At 47.2% G+C, this 15,244-nt stretch overlaps 1 protein-coding gene across 4 annotated transcripts in view; it reads left to right on the top strand.

Annotated features, from left to right (window-relative positions):
* dlg3 (discs, large homolog 3 (Drosophila)) overlaps positions 1-15,244 on the top strand; it is a 63,455-nt gene that overhangs the window by 39,929 nt on the left and 8,282 nt on the right. For 3 of the 4 annotated variants that reach the window (XM_062560548.1, XM_062560547.1, XM_062560550.1), the window contains exons 10-14: positions 748-892; positions 1,610-1,754; positions 7,698-7,854; positions 8,450-8,552; positions 14,353-14,467. In XM_062560548.1, coding sequence (XP_062416532.1) covers positions 748-892; positions 1,610-1,754; positions 7,698-7,854; positions 8,450-8,552; positions 14,353-14,467 — 665 coding nt within the window. Of the gene's footprint in view, positions 1-747; positions 894-1,592; positions 1,755-2,533; positions 2,660-7,697; positions 7,855-8,449; positions 8,553-14,352; positions 14,468-15,244 lie in introns of all 4 variants that reach the window. The other variant, XM_062560549.1, reaches the window with a different exon arrangement.

Here is a 15,244-nt window from a genome sequence, read left to right as displayed (position 1 = left end):
TCTTGTCCTTTTCTGTCATACTAAGTTAATTGAGACAGACGACACACATTTAAATTTGACTCTATTTTTTTTCTCTTCTGTTGGCCATTACTCGCGTCCGATAACTGGCTGCATAGAGTGTGCTTGTTTAACAGGCTTTGTGCTCGCTCGACCTTTCCAGTGCAGCAACTTCTGATAAGATGTAATGATAAAAAAAAAAAGTTACTGACCTTTCTGATTAGATTTTTTACGCAAAAAAAAGTAAATAAACATTCAAGTTAATATTGTTTCAAAAGGCTTCTAGCCGGTTGAAAAACCACAAAGACATGTTTGGCTGTAATTTATTCGTTATTTGCTAATTTACTTTATATTACCATCTATACTTTAACCCTGGTGTCTTATTTAGACTGGTAGAGATCCCGACCATTTCCCAGTTTACACAAACTTTCCTGGGATTTCTTTTTAAAGAGCATGTTGCTTGATATTACATATCAGGTGCTCAGAAACATTTCACATTCTATTTCCGTGGATTTCTTTTCTTAAACGAAAATCTGCAGAAACTCTGAGAAACCTCGGCCTACTGCTTCTGACCCCTGTTAGCGCTGCGCTGCTAAAGCGTTCTCGAAACCTCTCGATACCTCCGAGCTGTGATTCACTGTTGTCTCGGCCGCTGTGGCGCGTGACGTTGTCACAGTGCGGCGAAGAAGCTCCGTGTTCCCGGGTGTTGATTTCTCCTCTCCTCTCCTGGCGACCATTATCGCATTCCAGGTGAACAACATCGTGCTGCAGGACGTGCGTCACGAGGAGGCGGTGGCGGCGCTGAAGAACACCTCTGATATGGTTTACCTCAAGGTGGCCAAGCCGGGACCTGTGCACCTCAATGACATGTACGCCCCCCCGGACTACTCCAGCAGTACGTATCTCCCTCTTCTCCACGCCGCTTTTAAAAAAATCTCTGTCAAAGATGTTGGTGTTGTATCTCTCCCCAAAAGCCGTTATGCCCAGACACCCACATAGTGAGTGTAGTGAATGCACACACACACACACAGATATCATTCTACCCACAGCAACAACAAGCGCAGTTCTCTGCCTCCCACCGAGTGTGGATGGTTTCTCACATCCCACCTGCTCATGGGAGCCCACGGTCTTGAGCTGCGGCTTCTCAAATTTCCTAAGAACAGGGATGGAGTGTTAGAGGGAGCTATTGAGGGCTTTTTTGTTGTTGTTGTTGTATGTTCTAAATGTTCGCAGTGAGGGTTTGCAGGGTCTGAGCGCACCCTCACTGCAGACTAAACCCCGCTCAGACAGCATGACCGTTGGTCAGATAGTTTATGTAATCCTCCCAACATTTCAGAAACAAATACACGATTTGTCCACTCGATTGAGAAGATGACGGACCGATTGGAAACAAGTCTAGATTATTGAAAGAAATGCTCTACATTAATCAGTGCTGGTTGGCCTTTGTGTGACAATAAGCACAGATGGAACACAAGATACGTCTAAAGAGCCAAATCTAATCTGAATTCTGATTTCATACAAGCTCGTTTTTTTGTTGCCTCAGTTTGTCTGCACCTTTCACTGTTGTTTAATCATGTATTCTTCCCCCCTACTGGCCTGGCCCTCCCTCCAGCCTTTCCCACCATGGTGGACAACCATGTCGGCCATAACTACATGGGGGCGATGGAGCCCAAGCCAGTGTACCCGCCGCCCCAGGTCACCCCGTCCAGGTACTCGCCAGTTCCCCGTCACATGCTGGGGGAGGAAGACTTCACAAGGTATGTTGCAGCCCAGTTCCTCCACGATTGACCCCCCCCGCCCCCACCCCTCGCATACATTGCTTATGAAAATCCACTTTTTGTAGACTTAACTGCTGTGGAGCTAAATTCTATAAAAACGTCTTTGAATGGATTCTTTTTTTTTCTCGTTTCCATGGGTTTCTCTTTGTCTCTTTATTCTCTTGCGGTTTTAAAGGCGTTACCGTGGTGTGGTTTATTCGAACAACATATCTACATGCGGAGACTTTAATTGCTCCTGTGAAGTGTTTCATGAAGCAAAAAACCCCCCCAATGCTTTGTTTTGTCAGCTCATCGGGGCCCTGGTGGTGCGTGCTGCGTTACGGCCTGACAGTGTGTTGGGTGTCTGTGTGCTGACCAAATACTTCGCACGAAGGCCTCTTGTCACTTCTTGTGCTTGTTATGACTGTGTTTTAACCTTTGACCTCTCATCCAAGTAGTGAATCAAAAGTAGCATTCATAGAGGCTTGATTGGAGTGCCCCACAAGGCCTTGAGTCATCTTAACCCACAGCTCGAGGAGGGGGGGGGAGGCGCTGTATTCCCCTCTGTGTGTGTGACACTGCATGCGGGCGTTTGTCACTGTGTGTGTGTGTGTGTGTGCGCTGTGCGGGGAATGTGTTACTGGATGAGTGTTGGCTATGTGGCCCTGCAATGTCCCTTGTACAAGCCGTCCACGTGACTCGTATGTGCATTCGTGGCATCCTTGTCGGTGTGTGTGCTTTGTTTGTGTCCCGTTCACTGTGATTCCTGTACCCCACAGCAGGGCTGAGCCTATTTACAGTGTCATCCACAAACCTGGGGACATCAAGGTGCCCCAGGCCCTCTACAGAGGCTTCTGTCCTTCCCCTGCTCCCTTGTGCCATGGTCCGCTCCCCTTCTCTGGCAGGTACTAACCTAGTCCATCATGCCTCGCTCAGCTAACCCTCCTCTACGTAGCTTAGCACCGGGATCGGGGCGTTAGACGCGTAGGGCCAGACGGGAACCTCAACCCACAGCCAGTCGCACGGTCCGCCACAGACAGAGGCTTGGAGAATTAGTTCTTTTAGCTTTCTGTGTTTGCATGTTGGCATGTTATCTCACCTCCCGTGTTTCCCGCTTTGTGTGCTGTCACGCCGAGTGTGTTGCGGCTTCGCTATGTTTGGATGAAACGCATGTCACACTCCCATCTAGTGTACAAAAAAACTAAACACTATAAAAGCAAATTGACCATTGGCTTATTATTTCTTGCCTTTAGTGGCTTGGTTTTGTTTTTGATATACTTTTCAAAGGTTCGCCCTGGGGTTATTTGGTTCCGCCATAAATTTACGAGTAATCTGCTCCCATCTATGCAGTGTCCTCCACTTTAAAATGGAGTCGTACCTGCTCCTCGCAAACACGTCTCCGCGGGAGTGCAGCCGAAAGGGCTTCACGCTCCCACAAGCTGCTCAACTCCATCTGTCAGGAGGCATCGACCAAACCGAGCCTCCATCACGGGCCGAGCTACTGCCACTGGTTACTGCTGAGAACAATGATACACACAATGTTTACGGCAATTTGTTCGGCATTACCAAATGTGCAAAAGGCCTCCCTTTTGTTGATTTAGTTTAGCTTATTTGTTTCTCATATTCATTACATTTCCATCCACAGTTTCGCCCCCTGTGTGTGAACCATTGCTTTTGTGTAGCAATTAAGTAGCTCATATTGTGTGCCATTCATCCTTTTTTTTCGAGTGTGTGTGTGTGTGTTTGTGGGTGAGAAAAGGACAGAATATGGTGCTGCTGTGACTTAAGGCCGGTTTATGCGTTTAAAAGACAGGGGGTCTGATTGGAGACACCCAACACAAATATTTGTTAGAATGTATTTACTGCTGCTCTATTTTTGTAAATATAAACAGCAAGCCTTGCTGTTACCATAAATATTATGGGAGTAAGAGGCTGATCTGTATGGGCCAGTGGACCAGTAGCAGCAGACAGTCCTGCAGCTGTCATGTTTCATCAGCACACTGGGAAAACCAGGCCATGCACTCGGGTCTTAGCCCTCTCATCACCAATGCTGCCAGCACCAATCACACACACACGTACTGTACGCTGACACATTTGCTCCTAGCGTGCTGACACGTAGGAGGAGCACTCGCAGACGAAGGCGCTTTTAAGTGCAATGCACAACAATGACACGGGCGCATATAGACCTGTGGGTACCCATCCTGCACGCCACACAGCTGTAGCAGCGGTGCAAATGGAAACGGAGCGCATGCTGTGGCCGTGCGCGCACCTGTCCGTCCCTCGTGGCTTTCGTGTGTCACGTCCGCCGCATAATCGGAGAGGAATGTCTCGGAGGACATCACGGTCGACAACCGACTTGATCCCAATCACAGCGGATGAGCGTCCAGCTGCATCACGCTGACGGACACGTGGCAGACCCCTCCCTCCGAGTTCTCTTCCCCCCCCCACCCCCCCTCCCCCGGTGGACCCGACTGGGAGGGGCTTTTTTCACATGGATGCTGTAGTAAGCACAGGCTTCCGCAGAAATGGAGCAGGCTGGTTGCGAGGAGTGAGTCAGATCTTGTATCAGTCCTCTGCCCATCTGCCCATCCCCCTCAGTAGTGTAATCACAGACACATCCTCCCCCTATCCCATCTGATATTACCCCCTTTCTTCTGGGGACATGGTAGTACTTTACATCCTTTGTCCTGTCCACATGATAGGAGATTTAAAAAAAAAAAAAATTTAAAAGCCTCTGCCTTTTTTGCATGTTTGGTGTAAACATACTTGTGTGCAGTGGTGACAGTGTGCATAGTTCCTGGAAGAAAAAAAGGCAGCTCCCCTCTGCTGGTCGCATCGGGGCTGCAGTTAGATACACACACCGACGCTTCTAGTCAGTCTGCTTTGTTCAAGCACGGCTTACGTAAACACAGAAGCCCGCAGACTGCAGCAGCAGGTGAGCTAATCAGTGACTTAATGGGTCCGATGCACAAGCGCAAAAAACCTTTTCTTTTTTTCTGGTCAGCGCAAGAATTCAGTCATGGATAACAGGGAACAATTTTACCTTTTTTTTTTATTTGAGCAGATTCAGCCTATTCTCCTCTTAGTCGTTAATCCTTCATCGCTCTGATTTATTCTTACTCACGACGAGAGGCTTGAAATATCTTAAACCGTCAATCACCTTTGTGGTGATTCATTATGCCCCTACGAGGAGAAAATAGCAGGCCACGAGGAGGAGCCAGCCACAGGAAACACACGGGTGGAATTAAGCGGCCAAAAAGGAATACCGTGACGATGCATCATTTTAATTTTGATCAGTACAAGCTTCTATTCATAAGCTGAATGCATTCGCGGGGGGGGGGCAGGCAGGCAAAGTCCAGCGAGAGGTGGTGCCTGTCTGTTGAAAATGGCGTCCATCTGCAGTGGCCAGCGTGAATCAGCCAAGCAGAGCCAATTACTGGGCTGAGTCCAGGGCAGCATGACCCGCTGAACCCCGCAGCCCAGATATCCATTCACAGCTTTGGGATTGAGCTGTGACCAACCCTGAAGCAGACAGGGGGGAAATATCCAGGGAGGGCGGGGGATTAGAGAAAATAGTTGCAGGAGAAATGGCCCGGGCAGAAAGAAAAGTTTTTTACCGCTCTGATTGTTTACATTCCGGGCACGGATGAAAAGGCAAAGTGGGGGAGGGGGGGGGGGGGAGGGGGGGTCTTGTGATAGCGAGGAAGGACTTGATCCCTGCATTTCAAACTGTACTCATTCGCTCTCCCGTTTTCCACGAGCGCGGCCCGGCGAAGCACATCCTGCATACGCAGAAACCCCCCCACACATGCATTTTGCGTTCAAACACCGCAGTCGGCACATTGTAATCCCGGGACCCTCCGCGTGCTGCCGGGTCACAGGAAATGGCGCCGTCAAATCAAAGGCCTGATAGTATTAGTAAAATTATTCAAGGGGCTACTGGGAATGTGTCTGCCTATTCTCTCGGGGATCAGGGCTGATGGAGAGGAATGCTGGTGTGCTGTATTTTTGGGGGGGGGGGTGGTCCTCTCTTAGAATTGAACAAATTTGAATGCATGGGAGCGTTGGGGTTAAATGCTCAGTCTCTCCTTTCTGGTGATGATGTGGAGAGAGTGTTTGTGACAGCCTGGAGAGGAGCTGCTTCCCATCACAGCACACGAGATGAGATAGGGAACGCCAGGCTCCGGACTCGGGAGCTTCTGAATATCGCGGCCCCCTCTCTCAGCGGAGGGCCAGACAGGAAGAGGGGCTCGAGGAGTTGAGGCAATGTGCCATAGACGCCATGTTCACGGTCAACATCTCATCTTCCGTGTTGCTTATGAGGAGCCTGCCTGAACGCGCGGTTAGGAAATGCTCTTTCCAAAGCAAGCGCCATTTCCGGACCCAACGGTAACCATGGAGATCCGAGTGCCTCGTTGAGGTGGGGTGAAAAGCTCGAGATGGAAAGCGAGGTTATTTTAAGCTTGACTTGTTTGAAGGCCAGTCAGTTGTTTTAGCATATTTCAAGGCAATCGTCACTTGCAATTTATGTTATTTGAGCTTTTTCTCTCTTATACCAAGAAGTCAAAAGCAAGTCTCTTCTAAGCTTTGTCGGTACAATCAGAATCTGTCCTTGGTTCTGTCTTTGTATAAAAAACGACTTGTTAGGAGTCCTGCAAACCCAGACTCACTATGCTGCATTTGATCTTGTGTTGTGGTCTTACTAAGTATAATCTGCATTGCAGTTTATTTCAGAGGCCCGGTTAAACTTCCTGAAGTCTCTCTGTAGGCACAGGTGTACTATTTAGGACCTACCGATGCTTTTTATTTATTTTAGTGGAGCAATCAACGCTTTTAGTTTTTCCAGGCAGTCATGGGTACGATTCTGAAAGTCTGGAATGCTGCCTCGGGCGCCGTCAATCGGGGAAGATGATCTCAACAGCAAGTTAGAGTGCAGCCACGAGGGATTGAGTAGGAATTGTTCCTGTGCACTGCAGGCTTGAGTCCTCGAAGAAAAGACCACTAATGGGAACCATGCAGTGTTTGCTGTTAAAAACTGGAAAGTGTGTGTGTGTGTGTGTGTGCGTGTGCGTGTGCGTGAGCCCATGTACGTCCGTGCGTGGCGGTCTATGTGTGCTTTTCTAAATAATGTGTGCATGGGTTTGTGTGCAAGGCCAACGCCGAGCTTCCTAGAGTGTGTCAGCGTGTGTGTTTGCACTCGTGTGAAGTGTGTTCTCAGGGGGCTTTTTGCTGGACCATTGCAGCGGTTTGGCCTCTCTCGCATCTTAAAACTGTGGCAGTCTGAATCGCCTGCTGAAGGATGAGTCATAGTGGCTAAAGCTAAAGCAGAGTGGGTCTGTCGAGCAGGAGGTGGCTCATTGTGTCTGTGCATGTTAATATGAGTGGGTGTTTTAAATGTGTACACATGTGCACATTTCCATGAGATTTCCATGCAAAGCAGAAAGTTCGATAGACAGCCGTTGATATGCATTTTGATCTGATCGCGTCGCTGCTTGTTTTTATTGCATCCACTGTATCTATTGCAAAACGCTTTTGCAGTGTTATCAATGTGACCCACATCATCTATGTTTTTGAATTGTGATCACAAACAAGCTTTAGATACTTTGGATTTCTCCCAAGGACATTATCCACTTATTTCCACCACAATAACTAAATGATTACCACATGGTTAATCACTGTTTTCCTGGTGAGTGGTCCTGTAGAGTTATCATTCAAATGTTCTATTCAAAGCACTCGCAATGGAATGTATGCACAGCACATCTACAAAAAGATCTGCAGGCCCACGGTTTGCAGCACTCGACATTTTGCGATCATACACAACAGAAGATGGCTGTCGCCTCTGTATACGCCTTATCTTTTGTTTTGCGTCATATCTCTCTCTGGCCGTTTCTACTGTGCTCTCTGTCCTGCCCTTCACCCTGGACCTGTCGCTCTGTTTGGCAGGGAGCCGAGGAAGGTGTTGCTGCACAAGGGCTCCACAGGCCTGGGCTTCAACATCGTCGGTGGGGAGGATGGAGAGGGCATCTTCGTCTCCTTCATCCTGGCAGGAGGTCCGGCTGACCTGAGCGGCGAGCTGAGGAGGGGCGACCGGATCCTCTCGGTCAGTATCTCCACCCCAAATTTTCCACGCTACCGGCCGTGGGACGCAGTAAAGGCACTAAAAACTCCCATTGTCGGAAAAAGATCATATAATTAAGATAGCCTTGTTTATAAAGCCTGAAAGCATCTGCTCTGCTGGAATGTCCTTGAGCATAACATTAAATAAAAGAGGGAGCTGAGCTGCGCTCTGACAGACGAGGAGGAAGTCAATCAATAAATGTATTAAATTACATATTTATATCCCTTGACTTTAGAACCCACCTTTGCTCTTAGGGTTAATTGTTTTATGTAATGCTGCTTGTATTCTGAAAATATACTGTGACTAAAAACTAATAATTCAAGTTGTTCTAAGCATGAATTATTCTCAAAATTGATTGTGTTTAATCAGGAGGGTTATTCAAAACAAGTGGTCTTGTATTTCCGTAGAAGTCAAATCATTTTCATACAAGCCTGTAATCTGGTTGTTTTTATTGAGGGCAGCTGGAGGATAAACTCTGCTCTTCCCAGCTAGACTTGGTTCTTCTTCGGACACACCTTTAGGATGCACACTGGGGTTTATTGTTTAAAGATCTTGTTATCTGCCTGGTTCTTTGCAGGTGAATGGAGTGAATTTGAGGAATGCCACACATGAGCAGGCGGCTGCAGCATTGAAGAGAGCTGGACAGACTGTCACCATCATAGCTCAGTACAGGCCTGAAGGTGAGGCCATACTTTCTCGTATCAAACATTAATACTACATGGTATTGTGCCAAAATGGGTCCTGATAGAAGTTTTGGAAAATGTTATCAAAATGATTCTTAAGCCAGATTAGCCTGTTGGGTACAGATTGTTGTGCTATATGGCCCCAACTTTCCATCAATTGCAACGTGTGCAATATGGGTTGTTGCCCACTTCTGGTTAGTAATCAAGTTTTATCTTGCACCTTACTTTAGCACACTTATGTCTGTCTGGTCAATATTTAACGCACTGCAGCTCAATGCAACTTCCCATTGTCGACAGATTTCCAGGAAATTACAGAGTACCCTGTAAAACCAGACTGTCTGTTTGTACACTACAGATTATGTAAAGAATAGTTAACATGCGTTTAACATACATTTAGAGGCGCTAGCAAGAAGATTTTTGTCTTTGTTTTTTACTTTGATCAGAAGCGGTTCGTTTTTTTTTATGTTTTTACTTTTTTCATTTGTTTCACCTATATTTTGTATTGCTATAAACTGGCTGTGTGGGCTGAACATTGCATGTATTACAAATAATATTCATTATTATTATTATTATTATAATAGGCAGGCTGGCAGTTTTCACCCGTTTCCATGCATTGTGCTAAGCTGGGCTACTGAATGTGTAGAGTCTCTAGGTACTTTCTATCTCTTTCCTTTCCCACGGACATTGAGCAAAGAAAAAACACAGTATACGGCCAGTATTTTTTTTTTAAATACCACTTAAAAGTCCCAAATGAAACACCAGAGGCCACCTTGATTGGTCGGCGGATGCCTGGCCAGCAGCTAATGAGGGCAAAGCCGCAGCGAGACTCGGTGTATGAGGCATTCAGGTTCCGGGGCGGTTAGTGTTAGCAGCGTTAGCAGCGTTAGCAGCAGCAGCCGTTGGTGAGCGGGGCTGAAGAGTTGAGCCGAGGCGGGCAAACGAGCCGCTGCCGTCGTCCTTCCTCTTCAAAACTCCGGGCCGTGCCGTTCGTGGACACCGAAGCCCCGTAGCAGAACATGGAAAGACGACCCACTTAGGCTGGAAAGCGTGACCTACGACGCCGGAAGGAAAGTTTCATAAAGACTTTTTAACAAACGGTGGAAAACAAGGGTTGAGGGGAGGGAAGAGAACTTCCAACTGTTATCTGTCTACCAGCCCGTGCGGATGGGGGATGGGCTGGACTGGAAAGCCGCATGAACTCCCGAATCACTGGGTGAAGAAACCGGCGAAATAATAGCCACGGGTTCGCTTTTGCCGAGGTGAGACGAAGGAAGAAACACCGCGGAAACTACCGGGCCACTGAAAGCAGGAAACTAAACCCGCATGAGGTAATTAACAGGTCCGTTTCGACCGCTAACGTCACCGCACCGAGGCGGTTTGTGCCGCTGTACCTGTAAACCTGTTAGATTTAACGCGACGGTTACATGGAGAGAGAGTTCACGTTTCCACCGGGAGAGTTAACGAGTTTGTGGCAACAACGAGGCTTCACAGTCCTCATGAACAGCGTGAAAAAGTGAGTTGTCGTAAGAACAGCCTCACCCTGCTGTCCTCACTGCGGCAGCTTCCAGGGCGAACTGCCATTACCTGGGATTGTTGGTTTTTATGACACCCCCTCCCCCAGCCAGTTTTAAGATGCTTCATGTCGTAAGTGATACGATACGGGAGTAGTATTAGTCACACGGTTCCTGTGTCAAAAACCTTTTGTTTTAGGTGGGGACACAGGTGTGTTCCAACAGGTGTTTGTCGGCCTACTGGTGGCGATTTTAACCGGTGACGTCACCTTGTGAAGCTCCTCATGTAATGCATTAGATCTGGTTTGTGACTCTAAACTTTGGACTCGTTGACTACAAGTCCATTTTAATGCTGAGCAAAGCAGAATGTATGAGTTGGCTAACTTAAACAGTTCATTTCACAAGAGTCCACCACTTTCTGTTCATTACAGTTAAGTTACCTGTGCAGCCAAATTCTCCCTCAGTGTTTTTGTACTTTGGTGCATGTGTATTTGAGCATGATGCAGAAAGGCTGTGCCAACAGTGGAAAGGATATTGTGCACTTTAAATCTAGGGCTGCGTTCTGAAGTTGGACTATGACAGGAATGTGAAGGGGCATAAGTTGTAGCATGCGCTCACTCCACATTTCACTCCCTTTCACTAAAAGACAAGCCCTAAATATCCAATAATTCCCCAAGGTCGTTGACATTTAGGTGGATCAGTGAAGTTGAGCAAAGACACAGGCTTAGATCAAAATGGACCGAATGCTGTGAGCTTACCCCCTGCTACAGAATACTGATTTATGATGCTTCATTCGGGCCCATGTGAGTTAATACTGTCTTGCATGCCAGGCCAATCGGGCAGCATCTTGAATAACAATGTGGCTGGCTGAAGGGAGCCTTTTGTTTTCCTGTCGCAAACCATGAAGGACGGTGAAGGACACTCGTCTGTTTGCGTACAATGCTCAAAACAGACGAGCCCGGCGCTGGCAAATGATTGACTTCCTGCATCTCCTCTGGTGACCTGTGATCTGTCAGCAGTAATTCTGCTGGCATCTTGAAGCGGTGCGTGACATGTCGTACGTTTTGAGTTTGGAGCGGGAGGAACCCCCGGTGTGATGCACAAGGAGAGTCAGGATGGGGGGGGGCGGGAGGAGAAGTGGTGTGGATGAATGCCGGTTTACATAGGGCAAACTGCCCGGAGCGTATTCTCGGTGGCCGGGACCCGGGGCATTGAAATATCTCTGATGAAAGGCCAGCGCTGAAGACTGCAAGAAGCCACCCTGACTCTCAGCTGCCTACTGGAGCATCAGTGAGTCTTTGACTCCTGTTCAGCTGGAAGGAATGGAGGCGAGGGCTGTATATCCACACGCTGCCTTGCCTCACTGTCAAGGAGTGTAATTACACTTAAATCTTTTGCGTGTAGGAAATGGGAGGGGAACCATGGAGGAAATGTTTAACCCGAGCCCCCCCCCCCCCTCACACCAGTGTGCATCACAGAGAAAGTTAAAGCAGGGTCTACGTCTTCCTGCTGCAGTGTATTATTGGGGAGAGGGTGTGAGTGTGTTTGTGTGTCTGCACTGGCTCAACCATCCCAGAGAACATAACAGTCTCCCATTACACGTACATGCCTGCTGTGTTGCATAACCGGATCAAATAAGAAGCCACCGCCCCCCAAAATGAAAAGGCTGGACGACTAATGAGGACACGCAGTGGGAGTGAGTGATACAGAGTAGTCCCAGTTTCTAATAGCTGGCTTTTTTTTTTTTTTTTTTTACTGTGGGTCACTCCTAAAAATAAAGGCTAGCTCTTAAGTGCTTTCAGGGACAAAGTTGTACCGTTAATAATTGTGGACTCCCTGTATTTCAGCGGTTTTCCCGTGAGTAGTGATGTAAATGAATAATTGATGCCGGGGTAATCCATAACAATTCCGATTAGCCAAGATTTGTATTAATAAATCTCCAATATGGCTGATTCCTAACCGGATATTCTGTTCTTGTAACAATCTGTAGCCATCAGATCATTTCTAAATAAACCTTTGCTGCTGTAACTTAGTTTACAGTCCGGATTGTTGATAGAAAAATGGGTTAAGATTTCAGTGTTATGCATGTCCACCCGATACTAGTTATATTCCATACAAGTTGAGCAGATTGTTTTTATTGTCTCACTTTAGTTCAGCCGTTTGTTTAATATCAGCAGGCACAGTGTGAGCAGCAAGTTGGAGTGATTGCACTACTTTTTCCTTTTTACTTTTTTTTTCTCTGGATGTTCAATATCATTTTTGAGTCCCAAAAATATTTTACAAGACACCAATAAGATGAATGCATGGAGAAAGATGAGGAAATACAAAGGTATATTTCTGCAAGAGACTTTAAACCACACGTGATTATGAAAATTGCTTAAGTTTGCCTCCCTACTTGTGGCCGATTCGAGGAATAAAGGCTGCTGTTACATTTGTGACTACGATTTCTGTGATTGGAGCATTTTTGTCCTGTTTCCCGGTTTCAGTATAAATTTCTGCTCTCCTGTGGCTCTGTTGTGATGATCATTCTTTAGTATCACAGGGATTTCTGTACTGAGAGTATCCTTCCCCTTCTGTGTAAGAGGTGTTAACTTCCATTACTGTTCCATATCATTTTGAAATCCGAGCCTGATTAGTGTGTCTCCCTATTGTTACACAGGTGTGTGGCGAAAACGCATGTATGCGGATGTTGTCGTTGACAACAAGGCGCGGCAGCAATTTATGGTGTGAGCTGATGATTCCCAACTCCCAAAAGAAGGCTCAAAGTCGGTTGTCGTTCAGCGCTCCTGCTGCTCCCCTTGAATGTGTGTGTGCCGATTCATTTGGACATAAAGAACGAGAACAAAGAAAGCGCTCCGCTCTTGCACCTGCCCCACGTCACCCGGTCGCTGCTGTTGCCGTGAAGCCGGGCTTTAGGAATGAGACCTCAGCTACTCTTTTTATATTGTCCCGAGAAAACAAAACCCGCCTCTTCCAAGCCGCTGTTTTCCCACGTCTCCTTTGCCCAAGAGCCAAGCGGACTTGTCTTAATGGCCGTTTGCGCTTGTGCCGCCGCTGTGCTAAAGGGTGCTTGAAGCGTTGCTCGTGGTTACAGGCAGTCAGGCGGTGTCTGGTTACCTCACCTTGCAGCGTCACCCTGTCGTTAACCCTTTGAGCGGAGACCAGGGTGGAGGACTGGCGCTGGGCCGGGGCACCATTTATGGGTTTGCTTTGAGTTCTTTCGCCAGGTGGTTGGAGCTCGGCGGTCAGTAGGTTGTTGTTGTTGTTGCACCTGCTCCAAATTTTCCAGGCTTGGCCTGTCTTTTGCTAAAAAAAAGCATTGCAGGCATGGGCGTTTTTGTTTTTCAAGGCTCTATGAAGGCTCGTTGGACCAAATCGGGACTTTGATCTCGGGTTGTTCACGTTACAAGAAGTGCTACCAGCTAAGGATGATTAAGCCGTAAGGTAGGAGACGGCCCCTGAAGTCAGGGCAGTACAAAGATACGTGTGGAATAAATGTAAACAATATTCTCTAGCACCGGTTACTTTTTGTGGGCTAATTATGATCAAGTCAGAGATATGTTTTGTCTTCAGAAAACATGTTTGTAGTTTTTTATGCACAGCTAACTTCCTTGCCACAGCTTTAAAACCTCAAACATGAAGCACTCATTCCTTCTTAGTGCGATTAATTTCCTGTTATCAACTGTGTAAATTGTGTTTTATTATTTAAATGTGTAACCATTATGGTTGCTCTCACTGCTGCTTCTATGTGGCCCCTCACTCCTCCTTTGTGTGATCACATGAGGGAACGAGTCTACTGTATCTGCCGGTCTGTTTATCTAACCGTGTGCTCCGGTAACCTCCCTTGTTCCAGCAGCCCGGGCGCAGCTCGCTAACGAGAGCCTTCTTAATGAGGAGGTCCAGGTGGACTCATATATCATCCCTGTGCTCCAGAGCTGCAACTGGATTTACACACCTATGACAAATGAGCATGCTTTTGAAATTGTTGGAGGCCTTTCTCTCTTTTTTTAATTTAACCACACTAAAGAGCCCATGTAGAACTTAATTAATCTGTGTAATTAATTGCCTGACATGAGGCATTACTGGATGTGTAAGGCAGATCTGTGATAAACCCTCTGTTCCTGGGGTCATTAATCAGCCTGTAGGATCCGCCAACTGAGATCTCAAGCATTTTCCCAGTGGAACAAGGGAGCGTCAGTCGATGTTCAGTACCACCTCCCATGTGGCCGCGCAGACTTCCTTTTTGACACAGTGTTTTTTTTTTTATTTGTTCCCCCCCAATGCAGAGTACAGTCGCTTTGAGTCAAAGATCCACGACCTGCGGGAGCAGATGATGAACAGCAGCATGAGCTCAGGATCAGGCTCCCTGCGCACCAGTGAGAAACGCTCCCTCTATGTCAGGTAAAGCAGCGACACACACACACACACGGGGGGGGGGGGGGATGCTTGCACCCATGACATGGTATTGTAAGACCTGCAGTCTAAAAGCCATAATACATCTACCTGCCTGAGAATAAAGCCTGAAAGCACATGTTAAAAAAAAAATCTTCAAAAGAGGTAAGAGGCCCCACTGTCAGAGACATGAATCTTCCCCCTGAGCTTTTTGTAGGGTAACATATGATTTAGAGCATTGGGTGGCTGCAACTCATCACCGGCCTAAAGTTGATGGACAGGCCACCCCTGTTGTTGTTCTCATGCCTCATCTGACATTGACTTTACTTTGCGTAACGCAGATTGACATCGGGGCTTGTCGAAGTGACCTGTGTTATGAGACATTGGGCCGGTTGCCAATCTGGACGGAGGCTCATTTAGGATTTAAAACTGGAGACATTGCTCCTCTGACATAAAAGCGACGAGTCCAAAGGGGCTTACTGGGGTCAAGGTAAAAGGACTGTGTGATGTAACGGCACGTTACGGGTCCTTTGCTGCATTTCTGCTGTAGCATTAATGCACTTCACTTAACCTTAGCCTAATAGCTACATTACTAGATTGATTTAGGCCAAGTTCAACAGCAATGGACTGTACTTCGATATCTCAAAAGTAGATGGTGTTATCTCATTGGACCCCCCCGCTACAGAGAGAGAAGTGTTAACCATCTGACTCACGCCTCCCTTATAGATGGGCTCCCACGAGGCATGTAGAGCCTAGCCTGCTCCTGTGTGCGTGACTAAGCCCACA

Source organism: Pungitius pungitius, chromosome 2 (genome assembly GCF_949316345.1).
Source record: "Pungitius pungitius chromosome 2, fPunPun2.1, whole genome shotgun sequence".
Classification (NCBI taxonomy): domain Eukaryota; kingdom Metazoa; phylum Chordata; class Actinopteri; order Perciformes; family Gasterosteidae; genus Pungitius; species Pungitius pungitius.
Note: the sequence above shows the minus strand (reverse complement) of the source record. Positions and strands in the feature narration are given on the sequence as shown.